Raw genomic sequence first — 22,616 nt, 5'->3', positions numbered from 1 at the left:
CTAGTGACCTGCAGAAATCCCAGAAACACACGGGGACCTAGTGACCTGCAGAAATCCCAGAAACACACGGGACCTAGTGACCTGCAGAAATCCCAGAACCACACGGGGACCTAGTGACCTGCAGAAATCCCAGAACCACACGGGGACCTAGTGACCTGCAGAAATCCCAGAACCACAAGGGGACCTAGTAACCTGCAGAAATCCCAGAACCACACGGGGACCTAGTGACCTGCAGAAATCCCAGAACCACACGGGGACCTAGTGACCTGCAGAAATCCCAGAACCACACGGGGACCTAGTGACCTGCAGAAATCCCAGAACCACACGGGGACCTAGTGACCTGCAGAAATCCCAGAACCACACGGGGACCTAGAGACCTGCAGATATCCCAGAACCACACGGGGACCTAGTGACCTGCAGATATCCCAGAACCACACGGGGACCTAGTGACCTGCAGATATCCCAGAACCACACGGGGACCTAGTGACCTGCAGAAATCCCAGAACCACACGGGGACCTAGTGACCTGCAGAAATCCCAGAACCACACGGGGACCTAGTGACCTGCAGATATCCCAGAACCACACGGGGACCTAGTGACCTGCAGAAATCCCAGAACCACACGGGGACCTAGTGACCTGCAGAAATCCCAGAACCACACGGGGACCTAGTGACCTGCAGAAATCCCAGAACCACACGGGGACCTAGTGACCTGCAGAAATCCCAGAACCACACGGGGACCTAGTGACCTGCAGAAATCCCAGAACCACACGGGGACCTAGTGACTTGCAGAAATCCCAGAACCACACGGGGACCTAGTGACCTGCAGAAATCCCAGAACCACACGGGACCTAGTGACCTGCAGAAATCCCAGAACCACACGGGGACCTAGTGACCTGCAGATATCCCAGAACCACACGGGGACCTAGTGACCTGCAGATATCCCAGAACCACACGGGGACCTACTGACCTGCAGAAACCCCAGAACCACACGGGGACCTAGTGACCTGCAGAAATCCCAGAACCACACGGGGACCTAGTGACCTGCAGATATCCCAGAACCACACGGGGACCTAGTGACCTGCAGAAATCCCAGAACCACACGGGGACCTAGTGACCTGCAGAAATCCCAGATCCACACGGGGACCTAGTGACCTGCAGAAATCCCAGAACCACACGGGGACCTAGTGATTTTCAGAAAGCTAGAACCCACATAACAAAGGCTCCTGTCAGTTACACACTAAACCGCCAGGGACTCAGATCTTGCGGTGCCAGACGTGTCCCTATGCTTAAGCCAGTACATATCTGGGTCCATCTGAAGTTTGCTAAAGAACATTTAGATGTTCCAAAGGGTATTGGGAGAAGGTCATATGGTCGGATGAATTCAAACTTTTGTTTCTCACAGTTCCAGCACCCGCTATTATGCTGGTAGCCAGTTTTGCCATGTGGCCGCTGATCCCTACTGTGGGGTATCCTAAAAGACCAGACATTGGATTAGTTTCCTGTACATAGGCTGTAATATAAGTCTATTATAAGACACAACATTTCCTTATACGGTGATGTGTGGCGCTCGTGAAAGCTGAGTATTTCCACAATATGGCCACCAGTAAGTTATCTGGATTTTATACGGGTGACCTCCTGCTCCCAATAACAGGAGTTAAGAGGCAGTAAAAGTGACTGAGAGCTCGGTTAATCTTAGCAATTGCAAAGATGAATACACATCTTACTCCTGCAAGGTTTCCATAAAGCCTCGGCCTTTATAGGGAGCGCGAGTGTATAAACAGCCATCCATCAGCGCGTGCGGCCGCCAGACACCGCAAAACCCATAGACACATCACCAGATTCACAAACCTGTAAGACAACGACTGCGCGGGAAAATTGCGGAAAAGATGTGTTTATTAAAATCTTTATCTACCCGAAAAACAAAAGTGCCGGCTGCGGGGGGAAGGTGGAAAGATACAATATAATAATACAATATAATAATATAATAAGTATTTGACTTCTTCATCTGCTCTGATGGAATCTTCCGTGTGATTCATAAAATTTTACGTATAATTGAGTTTATGTTTAATGATGTCCAGGTATTTTGGTGACTTTATAACGTTATAGTTATCACAAGGCTCCATATCCTCTGCTTCCTGTCAGAATCCAAGGAGTTCATACACATTGGGAAAAAGTCCAACCTTGAAACCACCTTCAACCCAAATGTTAGACCCACTTTTTGGCGCAGCTGGGAGCAACCCCATTCCATACATTGGGGTTAATTTACTAAGGGTCCTGCAGCCGCGATTTCCCAAATATTTCTGATTTGTGGCACTTTTCGCCGAATTGCCGAGGGATTTTTGTGCACGCGATCGGATTGTGGCGCATCGGCGCCAGCTTTCACGCAACAGAAATCGGGGGCGTGGCCATCGGACAACCCGACAGATTCGGAAAAACCGCAGAATTTAAAAAAAGATTTGTGTCGCAAGAACAGCACTTACATGCACCGGGAAGAAGAAGGTGCGGACTTCGGCGCAGCAGCGACACCTGGTGGATATCGGGCGCACGATCTTAGTAAATCCCGGCAGAACCCGAATGCACGTCGGAGAACCCGCCGCTGGATCGTGACTGGACCAGGTAAGTAAATGAGCCTCGTTGTGGCATGAATTCATGTTGTCAGGATGATTACTAAAAATGTATTAAAATTATCGCTGCACATAGCCAACACTAGAGGGAGCTAAAACATTTGTGAGTTGAAGAGGAGCTGTATAAATCTATATGCAGTGAGCTCATATAGAGATGGCTGGGGGCAGCAGTAATTTCGGCACTTTGACCATATATAGCTGCACACGGTGTAAGGCACTGGCCCTGGAGAGCTGTATATACATACATGTTTGTAGGTCGTTGTGAGCATGCTCTATGGAGAATTGTGTACTCACACTGCTGTGCTCTTAGCTCTTTGCATTAAGGTGCCCCACAATCTCTATTCTGTGCTCTAAGTTACTGCTGTAGCATTCAACCGGAAACCTATTGCAGCTATATCCCCAGAGCAGAGGGGAGGGGCTCAACGCAGAGAGCTAAGAGCACAGCAGTGTGAGGTCATACTCTTTTGATATCACTTGGTCCTACATAAGAAGGCCCAGGTATTATAAATAACACATTAGGTGGGGGCCCCCGCTGTCTCCTGGAGCAGTCTACTATAAACCAAATTCAGTGAGATGGATCCTTGTGCCCCACATAGAAGGTCCCTTTAAATGACTGATCTGCGTGGATATCGGGAACCGGACACCATATGGCGCCACAATATGTAACTCCTAAACCCAAATGAGACCGATTCATCAAAACCCCACATCCAGAGATGTGAACTTTCCTGCGCCCTCCCTTCCCCCTCGTTGGAGAATTTGTGAGGTTATTTCCTCGGGGAGCGCGTCTTGTTTACGGTTTATTTTCTTATCTATGGATTGGAGCGGGTTTTATTGGTTCCTTTTATGTGCTTTTACTCTCTGTTATCGCCTTACATGCGGCAGGGACGCGCTCGGCTGGAGTTGGACTATTGCTTTGTCTTATGAGTCGCACTTATGTCTTCTGAATGAACATTACGGCTATCAATGAGAAAGAATGGAAGGAGGGAAAGCTCCAATAACTCCGGAATCTCCTGGAAGGGATTGTATGTTGTAATGAGAGAGATGCTAAACAACGGCTTTCATGAAAAATATGGGTTGGTTCTGATTATTTGGGCCTCATACACATGTACAGTGCAGGCCCAATCGCAGACAGGGGACACACAATGGTTATAGCTCCGATACAAAGTTACAAATCTCCTGCATATCTAACGCTTTTCTTAGTTACTGGCTCTCCACTAGGGGGAGCTTTGGAGTTCTGAGACCTCAGGGCTACTAAGTTATACATGGTCAGTGGTGCCCTGTCCCCAGGAGCACAAAAGGGGGCACCTAGTGGGGTTTTATTATCTATGGAGTCACAAGAGAAGCCACGATAGGGGAACAAAAAGAAACCATATTTCTTACAGGAGCACAAGGTGGGCTTTAGCATAGGGAATGTGTCCTCACACTGCTGTGCTGCATTCTCTGCATCAAACTGCCTCACCTTTAATCAGAGCATAGGGGAGGAGTAATGAAGTGGCTCAATGGGGGTCATTTACTTACCTGGTCTTGTCGCAATCCCGACAAGGATTCGGGTCTGCCGGGATTCACTAAGGTTGTGCGCCCGATATCCACCAGGAGTCGCTGCTGCGCTGAAGTCCGCCAAGGTCCGCCGGAGTTCACCAACCTATTCCCGGTGCATGTGAGTGATTGATTTTGCGTCACAATTCGTTTTTTAAATTCTGCGGTTTTCCCGAAAACGTTGGTTTTCCGATGGCCACGCCCCTCCCCCCCATTTCTGTTGCGTGAAAGCCGTCCCCGATGCGCCACAATCCGATCGCGTATGCCAAAATTCTGGGGCAATTCGGTGCAAATTGGAAAAATTCGGGTAACCCGGCAGAAAAAAGCGATTGGGACCCTTAGTAAATGTGCCCCTACAGTGCACTTGGAGCATACAATCTAAATCCATATTTCACAGCCCCCCCCAGTGCACTTGGAATATAAATCCACATATCACAGTCCTGCTGCTACTAACAACATACATAAAGGAATGAGACAATGGGGGTCATTTACTAAGGGCCCGATTCACATTTTCCCGACGTGTTACCCGAATATTTCCGATTTGTGACGATTTTCCCTGAATTGCCCCGGGATTTTGGCGCATGCAATCGGATTGTGTCGCATGGGTGGCATGTCGGCATGCATGCGACGGAAATCGGGGGGCGTGGACGAACGAAAACCTGACGGATTCGGAAAAAACGCTGTATTTTTGAAAAAAAAGTCTTGCGGGACTCGCACTTACCTTCACCAGGTATAGGACTTCAGCGCAGCAGCGCCACCTGGTGGACGTCAGAGGAACTACCTTAGTGAATCCCGTCCGGACCCGAATCCACCGCACAGAGCGCGCCACTGGATCGCGAATGGACCTGCCCCAATGTCTAATGCTGGCTGCAGTTTAATGCAGAGAGAAAAGAGAACGACAGTGTAAGGACGCTCTTTCAGTTCATGCGGAGAAGCTACAATCCTGGAATATAAATCTATATATCACAGTCCTGCTGCTACTAATTACATACACAAAAATAGGATTACACATCTCTCCAGGGACAATACCAGTGATCACAGCTGCTGACAGGTTCCCTTTATGTACAAATTTATAAGACCGGTGGATATCTGTCTGGTCTTTGGTAGAACATGAAGCAATTACTAGATACTTCCTTAGATTCCCTATATCTGTGTGTAAGACCTCCCATACGGACCTGTGCAGAATCCTACATAAAAGACTTTACGTTTCTTTCCCTCTCTTGTATTTATATTCCTTCTGTGGTTTTCCTAAATTCCTCCTGCTGTGACTACGATTTGCAGATTCAAGATAATGGATTTTCTAAAAAAAAAAATATATATATTTTCAGGACAAATCTAAGAACAAGCACATATTGTAGCGGTCCACACATCCCACCCACATGGCACACACAGCGGGGGGGAGGGGGTTTGGTGCGCTGCGCTAACACCCCCCACACTAATCACCACTTACACTGCACTTGGAGTGGCGGCAGGTTTCTCCTATTTTTTCTTTCTTCATCTCCTGGGAAACACAAGTTGGAAACATTTGATAAAAGTTTGGAAAATGTAACTTTAAGAAGTTTTGTTTGTTGAATTGAAATGTAACGAGTTTATCATAAATATACAAGAGGAGATGTCAATGACATAGCACTAGGGGGCACTAGCGAGCCCACAGCCCTATAACTAGATACTGCAGCACATGCATTTGCGTGGCTCGGGGGTTACATTTACTCACATATAGCTCTGAATCCTCCGCTTTATGTATTGTTGAGTTTGTCCCAAATGTTACCGTTTTGGCCAATTTTGCTTTTCATAGCCCAAAATGGCGCACATTTACTAAGGGTCCCGCAGCTGCGTTTCCATCGGGTTTTGTGAATATTTCAGTTTTGCGCCTAATTGCCACAGGTTATAGGCGCATAGGGGCAGATAGGGTCCGCACGCCGCATTTTCTTCGGGTTTCCCGACTTTTGCAGTTTTTGCGCCGCATTTAACTGGGGTTTTTTGGCGCACGCAATCGAATTTTGGTGCATCCGACTTTCATGAGACACAAATCAGGGGGACTAAGCGCGCAAGCCCAAGCCCTCACATGCACCGGGAAGAAGAAGGTGAACTCCGGGGACCTGAGCGGGGAAGTGACACATGCAGGATATCGGGTGCAGGATCTTAGTGACTCCCCGCACAGCACATTATACACGGACAATGCACTTACATGCACCAGGAAGAAGAAGGTGAACTCCAGGGACCTGAGCGGGGAAGCCACACATGCAGGATATCGGGTGCACGATCTTAGTGACTCCCCGCACAGCGCATTATACACGGACAATGCACTTACATGCACCAGGAAGAAGAAGGTGAACTCCGGGGACCTGAGCGGGGAAGCGACACATGCAGGATATCAGGTGCAGGATCTTAGTGACTCCCCGCACAGCGCATTATACACGGACAATGCACTTACATGCACCAGGAAGAAGAAGGTGAACTCCGGGGACCTGAGCGTGGAAGCGACACATGCAGAATATCGGGCGCACGATCTTAGTGACTCCCCGCACAGCGCATTATACACGGACAATGCACTTACATGCACCAGGAAGAAGAAGGTGAACTCCGGGGAACTGAGCGTGGAAGCGACACATGCAGAATATCGGGCGCACGATCTTAGTGATTCCTCGCACAGCGCATTATACACGGACAATGCACTTACATGCACCAGGAAGAAGAAGGTGAACTCCAGGGACCTGAGTGGGGAAGCGACACATACAGTATATCGGGTGCAGGATCTTAGTGACTCCCCGCACAGCACATTATACACGGACAATGCACTTACATGCACCAGGAAGAAGAAGGTAAACTCCGGGGACCTGAGCGGGGAAGCGACACATGCAGTATATCGGGTGCAGGATCTTAGTGACTCCCCGCACAGCACATTATACACGGACAATGCACTTACATGCACCAGGAAGAAGAAGGTGAACTCCTGGGACCTGAGCGGGGAAGCGACACATGCAGGATATCGGGTGCAGGATCTTAGTGACTCCCCGCACAGCACATTATACACGGACAATGCACTTACATGCACCAGGAAGAAGAAGGTGAACTCCGGGGACCTGAGCGGGGAAGTGACACATGCAGTATATCGGGCACAGGATCTTAGTGACTCCCCGCACAGCGCATCATACACGGACAATGCACTTACATACACCAGGAAGAAGAAGGTGAACTCCAGGGACCTGAGCGGGGAAGCGACACATGCAGGATATCAGGCGCACGATCTTAGTGACTCCCCGCACAGCGCATTATACACGGACAATGCACTTACATGCACCAGGAAGAAGAAGGTGAACTCCGGGGACCTGAGCGGGGAAGAGACACATGCAGGATATCGGGAGCAGGATCTTAGTGACTCCCCGCACAGCACATTATACACGGACAATGCACTTACATGCACCAGGAAGAAGAAGGTTAACTCCAGGGACCTGAGCGGGGAAGTGACACATGCAGGATATCGGGCGCAGGATCTTAGTGACTCCCCGCACAGCGCATTATACACGGACAATGCACTTACATGCACCAGGAAGAAGAAGGTGAACTCCAGGGACCTGAGCGGGGAAGCGACACATGCAGGATATCGGGTGCATGATCTTAGTGACTCCCCGCACAGCGCATTATACACAGACAATGCACTTACATGCACCAGGAAGAAGAAGGTGAACTCCGGGGACCTGAGCGGGGAAGCGACACATGCAGGATATCGGGTGCACGATCTTAGTGACTCCCCGCACAGCGCATTATACACAGACAATGCACTTACATGCACCAGGAAGAAGAAGGTGAACTCCGGGGACCTGAGCGGGGAAGCGACACATGCAGGATATCGGGTGCATGATCTTAGTGACTCCCCGCACAGCGCATTATACACAGACAGTGCACTTACATGCACCAGGAAGAAGAAGGGGAACTCCGGGGACCTGAGCGGGGAAGTGACACATGCAGGATATCGGGCGCACGATCTTAGTGACTCCCCGCACAGCGCATTATACACGGACAATGCACTTACATGCACCAGGAAGAAGAAGGTGAACTCCAGGGACCTGAGCGGGGAAGTGACACATGCAGGATATCGGGCGCAGGATCTTAGTGACTCCCCGCACAGCGCATTATACACGGACAATGCACTTACATGCACCAGGAAGAAGAAGGTGAACTCCGGGGACCTGAGCGTCCTCGTCAGACATTCCGGATCGGGGATGGCGACAGGACCGGGTAAGTAAATATGCCTCACTGGGGCAAAACAAGAGCGTATTGAAAAAGTAGTCAATATGTGGACACGTTGCGCCAAGCGGTTACGTAAGACAGGACGCACCTGCCCCTCAGTTTATGGGATTGAGGCTGGAGATATACAACTTTATTGTGCAATTAGATGTGGGTGACATCAGTTTTCGAAAAGATTTTTTTAGACAATTTGTTATATTCGTTGTCGCCGCGTTTGATGCTCGTCGCTCCTATCATTATCTTCATACTTAAATCCCTCCAAATTGCAATCCGGTAATACGAGGCAGAAGGATTTGGAAAGGATAATATGGAAATAATGAATCCGGCCCAGAATAACTCGTGAGCCGCTCATTAGTCCTCACATGCGACTATTTTTACAAACGAGATTATTTTAATGTTTTTGTTCTTAGTTTGGTGTCCACTCCGCCCCCTCCCCCGCTCATTATCTCTGCCCGCCGCTGGAATATACATTCCCTAACCTGCCGCTCCCCGGACGCTCTCCTACTCCTGCAAGTAATGAGTCGCCTCCACGTTTCTCCTTTTTCTGCAAAAAAAAAAATTGTAGATTTTTATTTTTTTCATTTTCCTTTGACACTTGTCAGAATAATAAATGTAAATGTGACGCTTTACATCTGAGGAAAACTGCGAAAAGTCAATAATATTCAGTAGCCTCAGAGCTGACACTGACACTGCACCTGAGCCCCAGAGAGGGGGTCATCCTCATCGCTCTTATACTCATTCTGTAGAGTTATGTGGTCTCCTTTGTACTAGAGCTGCACTCACTATTCTGCTGCTGGTGCAGTCACTGTGTACATACATGACATTACTTATCCTGTACTGATCCTGAGTTACATCCTGTATTATACCCCAGAGCTGCACTCACTATTCTGCTGCTGGTGCAGTCACTGTGTACATACATGACATTACTTATCCTGTACTGATCCTGAGTTACATCCTGTATTATACTCCAGAGCTGCACTCACTATTCTGCTGCTGGTGCAGTCACTGTGTACATACATGACATTACTTATCCTGTACTGATCCTGAGTTACATCCTGTATTATACCCCAGAGCTGCACTCACTATTCTGCTGCTGGTGCAGTCACTGTGCACATACATGACATTACTTATCCTGTACTGACCCTGAGTTACATCCTGTATTATACCCCGGAGCTGCACTCACTATTCTGCTGCTGGTGCAGTCACTGTGTACATACATGACATTTCTTATTCTGTACTGATCCTGAGTTACATCCTGTATTATACTCCAGAGCTGCACTCACTATTCTGCTGCTGGTGCAGTCACTGTGTACATACATGACATTACTTATCCTGTACTGATCCTGAGTTACATCCTGTATTATACCCCAGAGCTGCACTCACTATTCTGCTGCTGCTGCAGTCACTGTGTACATACATGACATTACTTATCCTGTACTGATCCTGAGTTACATCCTGTATTATACCCCAGAGCTGCACTCACTATTCTGCTGCTGGTGCAGTCACTGTGTACATACATGACATTACTTATCCTGTACTGATCCTGAGTTACATCCTGTATTATACTCCAGAGCTGCACTCACTATTCTGCTGCTGGTGCAGTCACTGTGTACATACATGACATTACTTATCCTGTACTGATCCTGAGTTACATCCTGTATTATACCCCAGAGCTGCACTCACTATTCTGCTGCTGGTGCAGTCACTGTGCACATACATGACATTACTTATCCTGTACTGACCCTGAGTTACATCCTGTATTATACCCCAGAGCTGCACTCACTATTCTGCTGCTGGTGCAGTCACTGTGTACATACATGACATTTCTTATTCTGTACTGATCCTGAGTTACATCCTGTATTATACTCCAGAGCTGCACTCACTATTCTGCTGCTGGTGCAGTCACTGTGTACATACATGACATTACTTATCCTGTACTGATCCTGAGTTACATCCTGTATTATACCCCGGAGCTGCAGTCACTATTCTGCTGCTGGTGCAGTCACTGTGTACATACATGACATTACTTATCCTGTACTGATCCTGAGTTACATCCTGTATTATACTCCAGAGCTGCACTCACTATTCTGCAGCTGGTGCAGTCACTGTGTACATACATGACATTACTTATCCTGTACTGATCCTGAGTTACATCCTGTATTATACCACAGAGCTGCACTCACTATTCTGCTGCTGGTGCAGTCACTGTGTACATACATGACATTACTTATCCTGTACTGATCCTGAGTTACATCCTGTATTATACGCCAGAGCTGCACTCACTATTCTGCTGCTGGTGCAGTCACTGTGTACATACATGACATTACTTATCCTGTACTGATCCTGAGTTACATCCTGCATTATACTCCAGAGCTGCACTCACTATTCTGCTGCTGGTGCAGTCACTGTGTACATACATGACATTACTTATCCTGTACTGATCCTGAGTTACATCCTGTATTATACTCCAGAGCTGCACTCACTATTCTCCTGCTGGAGCAGTCACTGTGTACATACATGACATTACTCATCCTCTACTGATCCTGAGTTACATCCTGTATTATACTCCAGAGCTGCACTCACTATTCTGCTGCTGGTGCAGTCACTGTGTACATACATGACATTACTTATCCTGTACTGATCCTGAGTTACATCCTGTATTATACTCCAGAGCTGCACTCAATATTATGCTGCTGGTGCAGTCACTGTGTACATACATGACATTACTTATCCTGTACTGATCCTGAGTTACATCCTGTATTATACCCCAGAGCTGCACTCACTATTCTGCTGCTGGTGCAGTCACTGTGTACATACATGACATTACTTATCCTGTACTGATCCTGAGTTACATCCTGTATTATACCCCAGAGCTGCACTCACTATTCTGCTGCTGGTGCAGTCACTGTGTACATACATGACATTACTTATCCTGTACTGATCCTGAGTTACATCCTGTATTATACCCCAGAGCTGCACTCACTATTCTGCTGCTGGTGCAGTCACTGTGTACATACATGACATTACTTATCCTGTACTGACCCTGAGTTACATCCTGTATTATACCCCAGAGCTGCACTCACTATTCTGCTGCTGGTGCAGTCACTGTGCACATACATGACATTACTTATCCTGTACTGATCCTGAGTTACATCCTGTATTATACCCCAGAGCTGCACTCACTATTCTGCTGCTGGTGCAGTCACTGTGTACATACATGACATTACTTATCCTGTACTGATCCTGAGTTACATCCTGTATTATACTCCAGAGCAGCACTCATTATTCTGCTGCTGGTGCAGTCACTGTGTACATACATGACATTACTTATCCTGTACTGATCCTGAGTTACATCCTGTATTATAACCCAGAGCTGCACTCACTATTCTGCTGCTGGTGCAGTCACTGTGTACATACATGACATTACTTATCCTGTACTGATCCTGAGTTACATCCTGTATTATACCCCAGAGCTGCACTCACTATTCTGCTGCTGGTGCAGTCACTGTGTACATACATGACATTACTTATCCTGTACTGATCCTGAGTTACATCCTGTATTATACCCCAGAGCTGCACTCACTATTCTGCTGCTGGTGCAGTCACTGTGTACATACATGACATTACTTATCCTGTACTGACCCTGAGTTACATCCTGTATTATACCCCAGAGCTGCACTCACTATTCTGCTGCTGGTGCAGTCACTGTGCACATACATGACATTACTTATCCTGTACTGATCCTGAGTTACATCCTGTATTATACCCCAGAGCTGCACTCACTATTCTGCTGCTGGTGCAGTCACTGTGTACATACATGACATTACTTATCCTGTACTGATCCTGAGTTACATCCTGTATTATACTCCAGAGCAGCACTCACTATTCTGCTGCTGGTGCAGTCACTGTGTACATACATGACATTACTTATCCTGTACTGATCCTGAGTTACATCCTGTATTATAACCCAGAGCTGCACTCACTATTCTGCTGCTGGTGCAGTCACTGTGTACATACATGACATTACTTATCCTGTACTGATCCTGAGTTACATCCTGTATTATACCCCAGAGCTGCACTCACTATTCTGCTGCTGGTGCAGTCACTGTGTACATACATGACATTACTTATCCTGTACTGATCCTGAGTTACATCCTGTATTATACCCCAGAGCTGCACTCACTATTCTGCTGCTGGTGCAGTCACTGTGTACATACATGACATTACTTATCCTGTACTGATCCTGAGTTACATCCTGTATTATACTCCAGAGCTGTAATTACTATTCTGCTGGAGGAGTGACTTTGTAATGTAACAGCACAGATCTGCAGCGTCCCGTTTTTTACACAGTAATTTGTTTTTGTCCATACAGAATGGTCAGTGCGGAGAAGGACTTAAGACCCGGAACCTAACGTGTCTGGTGCATGATGCCTCCCCCACTGCAGTGAAGATCCAGGTAGACCCCAAATTCTGTGGTCAGCTGCCAAATGAGGAAAATGTCCGGAGCCTGCCCTGCTATGTGCCCTGCCCAGGTAAAGTCACTGCTCTCTCATCTGATTTATTCTTGTACAGATTGTATCTACACATAATCTGTGAAAATAAAGTTACATCACGGGGACACGCTGTTGGCTTAAAGGGGTGTTGCCATCCGAAAATGCCGCCATCATATGCCAAGCGATACATCCATTTACACAGCAGTTACGTTGCTTGTCTGCTCTGTGCTGCAGCTCTGCGGTCTCTAGTGTAGTCTCTCGGACCAAAAGTTGTGATTTCACATACACTGTCCTTGTTATCATTGAGCCATTTCCACATATAACCACTAGGCCAATCCCAGACATAACCACCAGGCCAATCCCAGATATAACCACTAGGCCAATCCCAGACATAACCACTAGGCCAATCCCAGATAAAACCACTAGGCCGATCCCAGATATAACCACTAGGCCAATCCCAGACATAACCACCAGGCCAATCCCAGATATAACCACTAGGCCAATCCCAGACATAACCACTAGGCCAATCCCAGATAAAACCACTAGGCCGATCCCAGATATAACCACTAGGCCAATCCCAGACATAACCACTGGGCCAATCCCAGATATAACCACTAGGCCAATCCCAGACATAACCACTAGGCCAATCCCAGATATAACCACTAGGCCAATCCCAGATATAACCACTAGGCCAATCCCAGATATAACCACTAGGCCAATCCCAGATATAACCACTAGGCCAATCCCAGATATAACCACTAGGCCAATCCCAGACATAACCACTAGGCCAATCCCAGATATAACCACTAGGCCAATCCCAAATATAACCACTAGGCCAATCCCAGATATAACCACTGAGCCAATCCCAGATATAACCACTAGGCCAATCCCAGACATAACCACTGAGCCAATCCCAGATAAAACCACTAGGCCGATCCCAGATATAACCACTAGGCCAATCCCAGACATAACCACTGAGCCAATCCCAGATAAAACCACTAGGCCAATCCCAGATAAAACCACTAGGCCGATCCCAGATATAACCACTAGGCCAATCCCAGACATAACCACTGAGCCAATCCCAGATATAACCACTAGGCCAATTCCAGACATAACCACTAGGCCAATCCCAGATATAACCACTAGACTAATCCCAGATATAACCACTAGGCCAATCCCAGACATAACCACCAGGGCAATCCCAGATATAACCACCAGGCCAATCCCAGATATAACCACTAGGCCAATCCCAGATATAACCACTGAGCCAATCCCAGATATAACCACTAGGCCATTTCCACATATAACCACTAGGCCAATCCCAGACATAACCACTGAGCCAATCCCAGATATAACCACTAGGCCAATCCCAGATATAACCACTAGGCCAATCCCAGATATAACCACTAGTCCAATCCCAGATATAACCACTAGTCCAATCCCAGATATAACCACTAGGCCAATCCCAGACATAACCACTAGGCCAATCCCAGATATAACCACTAGACCAATCCCAGATATAACCACTAGACCAATCCCAGATATAACCACTAGTCCAATCCCAGATATAACCACTAGGCCAATCCCAGACATAACCACTAGGCCAATCCCAGATATAACCACTAGACTAATCCCAGATATAACCACCAGGGCAATCCCAGATATAACCACCAGGCCAATCCCAGATATAACCACTAGTCCAATCCCAGACATAACCACTAGGCCAATCCCAGATATAACCACTAGGCCAATCCCAGACATAACCACTGAGCCAATCCCAGATATAACCACTAGTCCAATCCCAGATATAACCACTAGGCCAATCCCAGATATAACCACTAGGCCAATCCCAGATAAAACCACTAGGCCAATCCCAGACATAACCACTGGGCCAATCCCAGACATAGCCACTGGGCCAATCCCAGATATAACCACTAGGCCAATCCCAGATATAACCACTGGGCCAATCCCAGATATAACCACTAGGCCAATCCCAGATATAACCACTGGGCCAATCCCAGACATAACCACACGGCCAATCCCAGACATAACCAACCACTAAACCAATCCAAGATATGACCAGTGAGCCAATCTTAGATATGACCACTAGGCCAATCCCAGATATGACTATAGAGCTCATGCAAGATATGACTACTTTCCTATTCCCAGTTATCACCAGTGAGACAGTTTCTGATATGACTACTGAGCCAATGGAATATAGGGCCACTGTGCCAATGCCAGGGATAACCACTGAGCCAATCCCAGGAATGACCACTGCGCCAATCCCTTGAATAACCACTTAGCCGATCCCAGGAATAACCACTGAGCCAATCCCAGGAATGACCACTGAGCCAATCCCCGGAATGACCACTGAGCCAATCCCAGGAATGACCACTGAGCCAATCCCAGGAATAACCACTGAGCCAATCCCAGATATGGTCCCCGGCTGGAGGGCGCTATAGCGGCTTTCCCTGCGCCTTCCGTACAATACATATGAGATAATTGATACTTCGTTATAATTTACTAAACGATGCAGGAAGCAGATTGTGAGCCACAGAGGCCTCATCCCCAGTGGGCGACTATCTCCTGCAGCTTATTTCGCTGAGATGGATGCAGCTTCTCATAAAGGAGCGCAGCCGCCTCCAGCGCCGAGGATTGGGTCAAGTCCCGGGTGTATCATTACACAGAGTAACATTCCTAGACTGCAGGATATTAGTCTCCGGTCAGAGGACGTTACATTGTAATTTCAGGTGACTGTCATCTCACGGAGTGGTCGCAGTGGAGCTCCTGCCAGGTCGCCTGCATCGATGGACGCGCCTTCGAAGCTATTGGTCGCCAGTCAAGATCTAGAACCTTCATCGTACAATCCCCCGAGAACCAGGAGAACTGCCCCAAGCCGGTGATCGAGACCCGGCCATGCACAGGTATGTAAGAACGGAGAGAGAGACTTGACCAGGATCATTACAAGGACATGGCCACTGCAATTTCCAACCAGGGGCGGATACGACCACCATGTGCCCTGGGCTGTATGAATATTATTGCCCCTACAAGTCTGGAATCACTTCCTACACATGATACTAGAATCAAGATCCTTGGGGAAAGGGGGATACTGTATGTCCCTGCTGCCTTCTGTTGTTTCAAGACCTTTGGAGGACCTTCAGAGATCCTGAAATGGCTCTTGTGTGCATGTGTATTGATTGAGAGCAGGAACAGATGTGCAAGGATTTTATAGGTGAAGGCTCTTCTCGTTCTAAAATTTTGGTTGTTTGGGTGGCCATGGGCCCCCTAGAAAACTCTTATTTATATAGCGCACACAGATTACTGAGCGCTGCACAAAGCATGTCATATCAGTCCCTGTCCCCAATGGGGCTCACAATCTAATCAACCTACCAGTATGTTTTGGAGTGTGGGAGGAAACCAGAGGACCCATAGGAAACCCATGCAAACACAGAGAGAACATACAAACTCTTTGCAGGTGTTGACCTGGGACTAGAACCCAGTTCCCCAGCGCTGCAAGGCAGAAGTGCTACCCACTCAGCCACCGTGCCACCCTATCGATACGTTTTGCCACTTTTACAACTTAAAAATACCCATCACAACAGAGAGGAGGACTCCTATGGAGGATAAAAACCCTTACTATGAATGGTGCATCCAATGGACCACATTGCACTCTTCAATGGAGCACTTGGGGGTTTACACCACGCTCAAAATACTCTTTGGGTCCGCCCCTCCCAATCATTGTTCTTGTGCTAAAGCGCTCACCAGTTTTGGGCTCTATGTGTGCTCACATCCCCCCCCCCACCTCCTCCTATAATGGCAGTTTGTTGCACACAGTGGTGTATCAGTCCCCCTACCCACATTAGGCACAGTAAAGCCGTTTTACTTACACTAAGATCCCTTGTTACCCCTTTTAATTATTTAATTATTTTCCTATTGGAATAACTTCTGTCCAAATTTGATTTAAGGAACCGATGAAATCGATTGGTTGGAGGAGCCTCCTCTCTTAAACAATATGGAGACAATATATTTGAGTAGCCAATAACTATAGCCATAGCCAAATGTTTAATTATAACACTGTTCTGTGTAGATGATGGGTGGCTGCAGAGTCATCTCATACATACATAACACATAGAGTGATTGTATCCCTGAGGCTCTCTAGTCCTTGGGATTGCTAGTTGTTGCTATAGCATCTGACTTTAAGGTCACTCCATTCCGATTCTGACAACTGTGAATTTATCATGACTTAAAGTAATTCTCTATTATAATCTCAAATCGCTTTGTTATCTTTAGTATTAAAAGTTCACCGCGCCCTCAAAGTTTTATTTATCTTGGGCGTTCAGTTAATGAGATCTAGGGGGTTCTTTTTGGGTCACTTTCTCTTGAAGGTGACTACCGAGGGAGTGGTCATTGTTAATCTCCACCTCTCTGTACTCAAATACTCCCTCTGCTGGATCAAATAGGGAACTGCAAGGAACATATACAAGAGCTACAATGTATCCAGAGTAAACTTTTGCTTAGTTCTTTTAACCCCTCCTCCTCCACATTCTTTTTTTTAAGGCATTTAAAGTCGTCAAAGTATTTATTGCTATAATTTGTAGCGAGGCAGCCTTGGCAGCGAAATCCACAGCTGAGAGTCAGGAGTTGGCAGCGTACAGCTGGCAGTCGTTGCAGTTACTCTCTCGGCCTCACTTAGTATTTATTAATAATCCAGGAGCCCGTCTCCGCATTACAAGCGTTTGCACCTATTTGGCTCCGGTTTCATATCCTCCTAGCACCGAGCTCCTCCGATATTAGATTTTATATCTGCGAGTCACTTCCACGTAATTTAGGCAATTAGTCACTGACGGCTGAGGGTTTGGAAGGCGGAGGACGATACATGATAATACACCGGTGTCTGGGGGGATGGTGACGCTGCTCGTGTGCTTACTCGCAGGGGGGAGGTGTTTCCGATATTCGTGGAAGATGAGCCCCTGGATGGATAATAAGAGGACGGTCTGGTGCCAGCGCTCGGATGGCGCCAACGTTACAGGTACAGGAGACGTTTCCAGAGATATTTACGACCATCTTGCTTTTTAATCGTTTCTTAATGTCAGGTCTGCAGGGATGGAGATAAAACGTCGCATGTGATCTTCGGAGACATTCAGTTTTCAGGCTTCCAGTCGTTAGTTACTGTTCATACTAACTGGAAACCTATGCGGTCCCTAAAATGGGTGATGGTGCCACTGTATACGTATCGGACAGAAGGATGACCTCTCAACACCTCTACTGAATCCAAATCGCCTGTAGGCCTCATGCACATGACCGCCTGTGACTCGCTAACGACCCCATAGAGGCCTATTATACCCGGTCACGGTGTGGTGACCGCACTGCGTCTCATTGCACCGTGACTGGGCCGGATGTCCCCTCAGCTTCCTATGGAGAAGGAAGGCCGTGTGCTGGTTCTGGTCCGGTGAAGCACACCGCTGTCTGCATGAGGCCTCACTGGGTGCAGCTCCACTGACTTCAGCGCCACGACCGTTCTCAAGCAATCAGTGTTGAGTTGCACCACATGCTATTTAGGTTCTCTACTGTCAGGTAGGTGGTGCTACAATGGGACCTCCCATATGACAGTAGACGACCTAAATAGCCTATTAAGTGCCAAAAATCAAAGTACTGATTGGCCAGGAACAATGAGGACCACAGAAAAATTTCAGCTGAGTGGAAATCAATGAGGTGGCGTCTTCTGTGCCAGAAGTTGGTATCCGATTCTTCCCGTTTTCTAGGTAAATTGTTTCTGTACACGTATTATAACAGGTACCATGATTGTGGTATCTCCTTATATTTGTTATGAATGGCCTCCTTCCAACTAAAATAAACTTTTATAATTATGCTAATGGTGGGCATTACCAGAGCCCCTCCATGCTGCAGCTTCACAGGATGTTACACTATCTAGGAGAACGTTATTACTCCCACTGTGTGAGATTACATCAGGATGGGGGAAGGGGTATTGCTGAGGGAGCAGGGCAAAGGGGGAGACAATGTAACAGCCTGTGAAGCTACAGCACAGAAGGGCTCTGGTAACACCCCCAAAAACAGTACAGACTCATTAGCATAATTATGAAAGCTGATGTTAGAGGGAAGGAGGCCATGGATAACAAATATAAGGAGATCACTACATTCTCGGTGCCTGGATCTATGAGTAATGTCCCTGGTTTATCAGGACGGATTTGGAGATTTCCTTTAAAACAGGAAACAAAAGGGTTTAAATTAGTATAAAAACTTAATGGGGTTTTTTCTGGGGTAAAAACATGACAACCATTAATCATCACAGTATCATCATACCCCGGTATCCTGCTTACAATATAGTAATCACTGCTGAAAGACGCAGGTAACGAATAATCCCACCGCATGTGACCTGACGCAGGGTCTTCCAGCCAGAATTAGGAAACGTTCGGCTTTGCTTGTATAACAATTGGCCTTGGAGACATCCCCCGCAGACCCCATGACCTCCCCTCCAAGTTCACTCACCGCATGTACAATATCAAACAAATCCCAGAGTCCGTCTTACAGACCGGAGCGCCGTCTCCTCACATCCCTTTTATCTCAAGTGGATATTTTTCTATAAAAACTCGGCCGTGTGATTCCCTCTGAAGATTCTTTCAGTTCTTTTCGCTTTGTTCAGAAAATACTTGTAAAGTTCAGAGGCGGCTTTAATGCTCGGAGAAGATTGACCTTCACTCTCAGGGTCGCGCTCCCGGAGCGGATGCTGCAGGTTCATAGAAACGGACAGACTTAGGGGTCGTTCATCATTCGCCACTCCGGAATCCGGGCAGATGAGGAACAAGATGAATATTGGTGACAGATTATTAATTAAAGGAAAAAATTAAGATGGAATGGATCTTATGGACATAGAAGATGAGGCCTATAGATATAGAGAGGATGAGGCTTATAGATATATAGAGGATGAGACTTATAGATATATAGAGGATGAGACCTATAGATATATAGAGGATGAGACCTATAGATATATAGAGGATGAGGCTTATAGATATATAGAGGATGAGGCTTATAGATATATAGAGGATGAGGCTTATAGATATATAGAGGATGAGGCTTATAGATATATAGAGGATGAGGCTTATAGATATATAGAGGATGAGGCTTATAGATATATAGAGGATGAGGCTTACAGATATATAGAGGCTGAGGCGTATAGACATATAGAGGATGAGGCTTATAGACATATAGAGGATGAGGCTTATAGATATATAGAGGATGAGGCTTATAGATATATAGAGGATGAGGCTTATAGACATATAGAGGATGAGGCTTATAGACATATAGAGGATGAGGCTTATAGATATATAGAGGATGAGGCTTATAGACATATAGAGGATGAGGCTTATAGATATATAGAGGATGAGGCTTATAGATATATAGAGGAAGAGGCTTATAGATATATAGAGGATGAGGCTTATAGATATATAGAGGATGAGGCTTATAGACATATAGAGGATGAGGCTTATAGACATATAGAGGATGAGGCTTATAGACATATAGAGGATGAGGCTTATAGACATATAGAGGAAGAGACTTATAGATATATAGAAGATGAGGCTTATAGACATATAGAGGAAGAGACTTATAGATATATAGAGGATGAGGCTTATAGATATATAGAAGATGAGGCTTATAGATATATAGAGGATGAGACTTATAGATATATAGAAGATGAGGCTTATAGATATATAGAGGATGAAGCTTATAGATATATAGAGGATGAGGCTTATAGATATATAGAGGATGAGGCTTATAGATATATAGAGGATGAGGCTTATAGATATATAGAGGATGAGGCTTATAGACATATAGAGGATGAGGCTTATAGATATATAGAGGATGAGGCTTATAGATATATAGAAGATGAGGCTTATAGATATATAGAGGATGAGACTTATAGATATATAGAGGATGAGGCTTATAGATATATAGAGGATGAGGCTTATAGATATATAGAGGATGAGGCTTATAGATATATAGAGGATGAGGCTTATAGATATATAGAGGATGAGGCTTATAGATATATAGAGGATGAGGCTTATAGACATATAGAGGATGAGTCTTATAGACATATAGAGGATGAGGCGTATAGACATATAGGAGGATGAGGCTTATAGATATTGTGGGGATTTGGCCCAGTAGAGACCGTGGTAGCGGGGTGCTGTGATGCAGTTCAAGACAGTGACACCAAGGTTTAGTCCAAAACAGGTCTCGCCTGCGTTTATTGCAGCAAAAGTAAAATAAAACAGCCTTCACATTCAGGCATCCAAACAAAATAATATCCTACCCGTCAGGGTGCTAACTAAACATTGGTTCTCTGACTCACCGCTAACAAAACACTTTTGTTGCTCCAGGCCCAGAGAACAAGGCTGCGTGCTCCCCAGCCTCCTTCCAGAGAGAGACCACACACTCAACTCTGCTGAGTGACTTTATCCAGGCTCATTAGTCTGCACCCATCACCTGTGTCCAAGGTGCTGGACAAACCCACCTCAGCACTAAGGCCTTGCATAGAAGCAAAACCTAGGGGAAACATACCGCCCATCCACAGTTAACCCATTCAGTGTCTCACAATATATAGAGGATGAGGCTTATAGACATATAGAGGATGAGGCTTATAGACATATAGAGGATGAGTCTTATAGACATATAGAGGATGAGGCTTATAGATATATAGAGGATGAGGCTTATAGACATATAGAGGATGAGTCTTATAGACATATAGAGGATGAGGCTTATAGACATATAGAGGATGAGGCTTATAGATATATAGAGGATGAGTCTTATAGATATATAGAGGAAGAGGCTTATAGACATATAGAGGATGAGGCTTATAGACATATAGAGGATGAGGCTTATAGATATATAGAGGATGAGGCTTATAGACATATAGAGGATGAGGCTTATAGATATATAGAGGATGAGTCTTATAGACATATAGAGGATGAGTCTTATAGACATATAGAGGATGAGGCCTATAGACATATAGAGGATGAGTCTTATAGACATATAGAGGATGAGGCCTATAGACATATAGAGGAAGAGGCTTATAGACATATAGAGGATGAGGCTTATAGATATATAGAGGATGAGGCTTATAGACATATAGAGGATGAGGCTTATAGACATATAGAGGATGAGTCTTATAGACATATAGAGGATGAGTCTTATAGACATATAGAGGATGAGTCTTATAGACATATAGAGGATGAGGCTTATAGATATATAGAGGATGAGGCTTATAGATATATAGAGGATGAGGCCTATAGACATATAGAGGATGAGGCTTATAGACATATAGAGGATGAGACTTATAGATATATAGAGGATGAGGCTTATAGATATATAGAGGAAGAGGCTTATAGACATATAGAGGATGAGGCTTATAGACATATAGAGGATGAGGCTTATAGACATATAGAGGATGAGGCTTATAGACATATAGAGGATGAGTCTTATAGACATATAGAGGATGAGGCCTATAGACATATAAAGGATGAGTCTTATAGACATATAGAGGATGAGGCCTATAGACATATAGAGGATGAGGCTTATAGACATATAGAGGATGAGGCTTATAGACATATAGAGGATGAGGCTTATAGATATATAGAGGATGAGGCTTATAGATATATAGAGGATGAGACTTATAGATATATAGAGGATGAGGCTTATAGA

The 22,616-nt window shown here is 46.0% G+C and overlaps 1 protein-coding gene across 1 annotated transcript in view; it reads left to right on the top strand.

Annotated features, from left to right (window-relative positions):
* Nucleotides 1-22,616, top strand: part of THSD7B (thrombospondin type 1 domain containing 7B) — a 445,789-nt gene that overhangs the window by 408,111 nt on the left and 15,062 nt on the right. The window contains exons 23-25 of the mRNA XM_072122242.1: nucleotides 12,782-12,941; nucleotides 15,653-15,826; nucleotides 17,836-17,931. Coding sequence (XP_071978343.1) covers nucleotides 12,782-12,941; nucleotides 15,653-15,826; nucleotides 17,836-17,931 — 430 coding nt within the window. The remainder of the gene's footprint in view (nucleotides 1-12,781; nucleotides 12,942-15,652; nucleotides 15,827-17,835; nucleotides 17,932-22,616) is intronic.

Source organism: Engystomops pustulosus, chromosome 8, assembly GCF_040894005.1.
Source record: "Engystomops pustulosus chromosome 8, aEngPut4.maternal, whole genome shotgun sequence".
NCBI classification, from domain to species: domain Eukaryota; kingdom Metazoa; phylum Chordata; class Amphibia; order Anura; family Leptodactylidae; genus Engystomops; species Engystomops pustulosus.
This window is presented reverse-complemented; position numbering and strand designations above follow the sequence as displayed.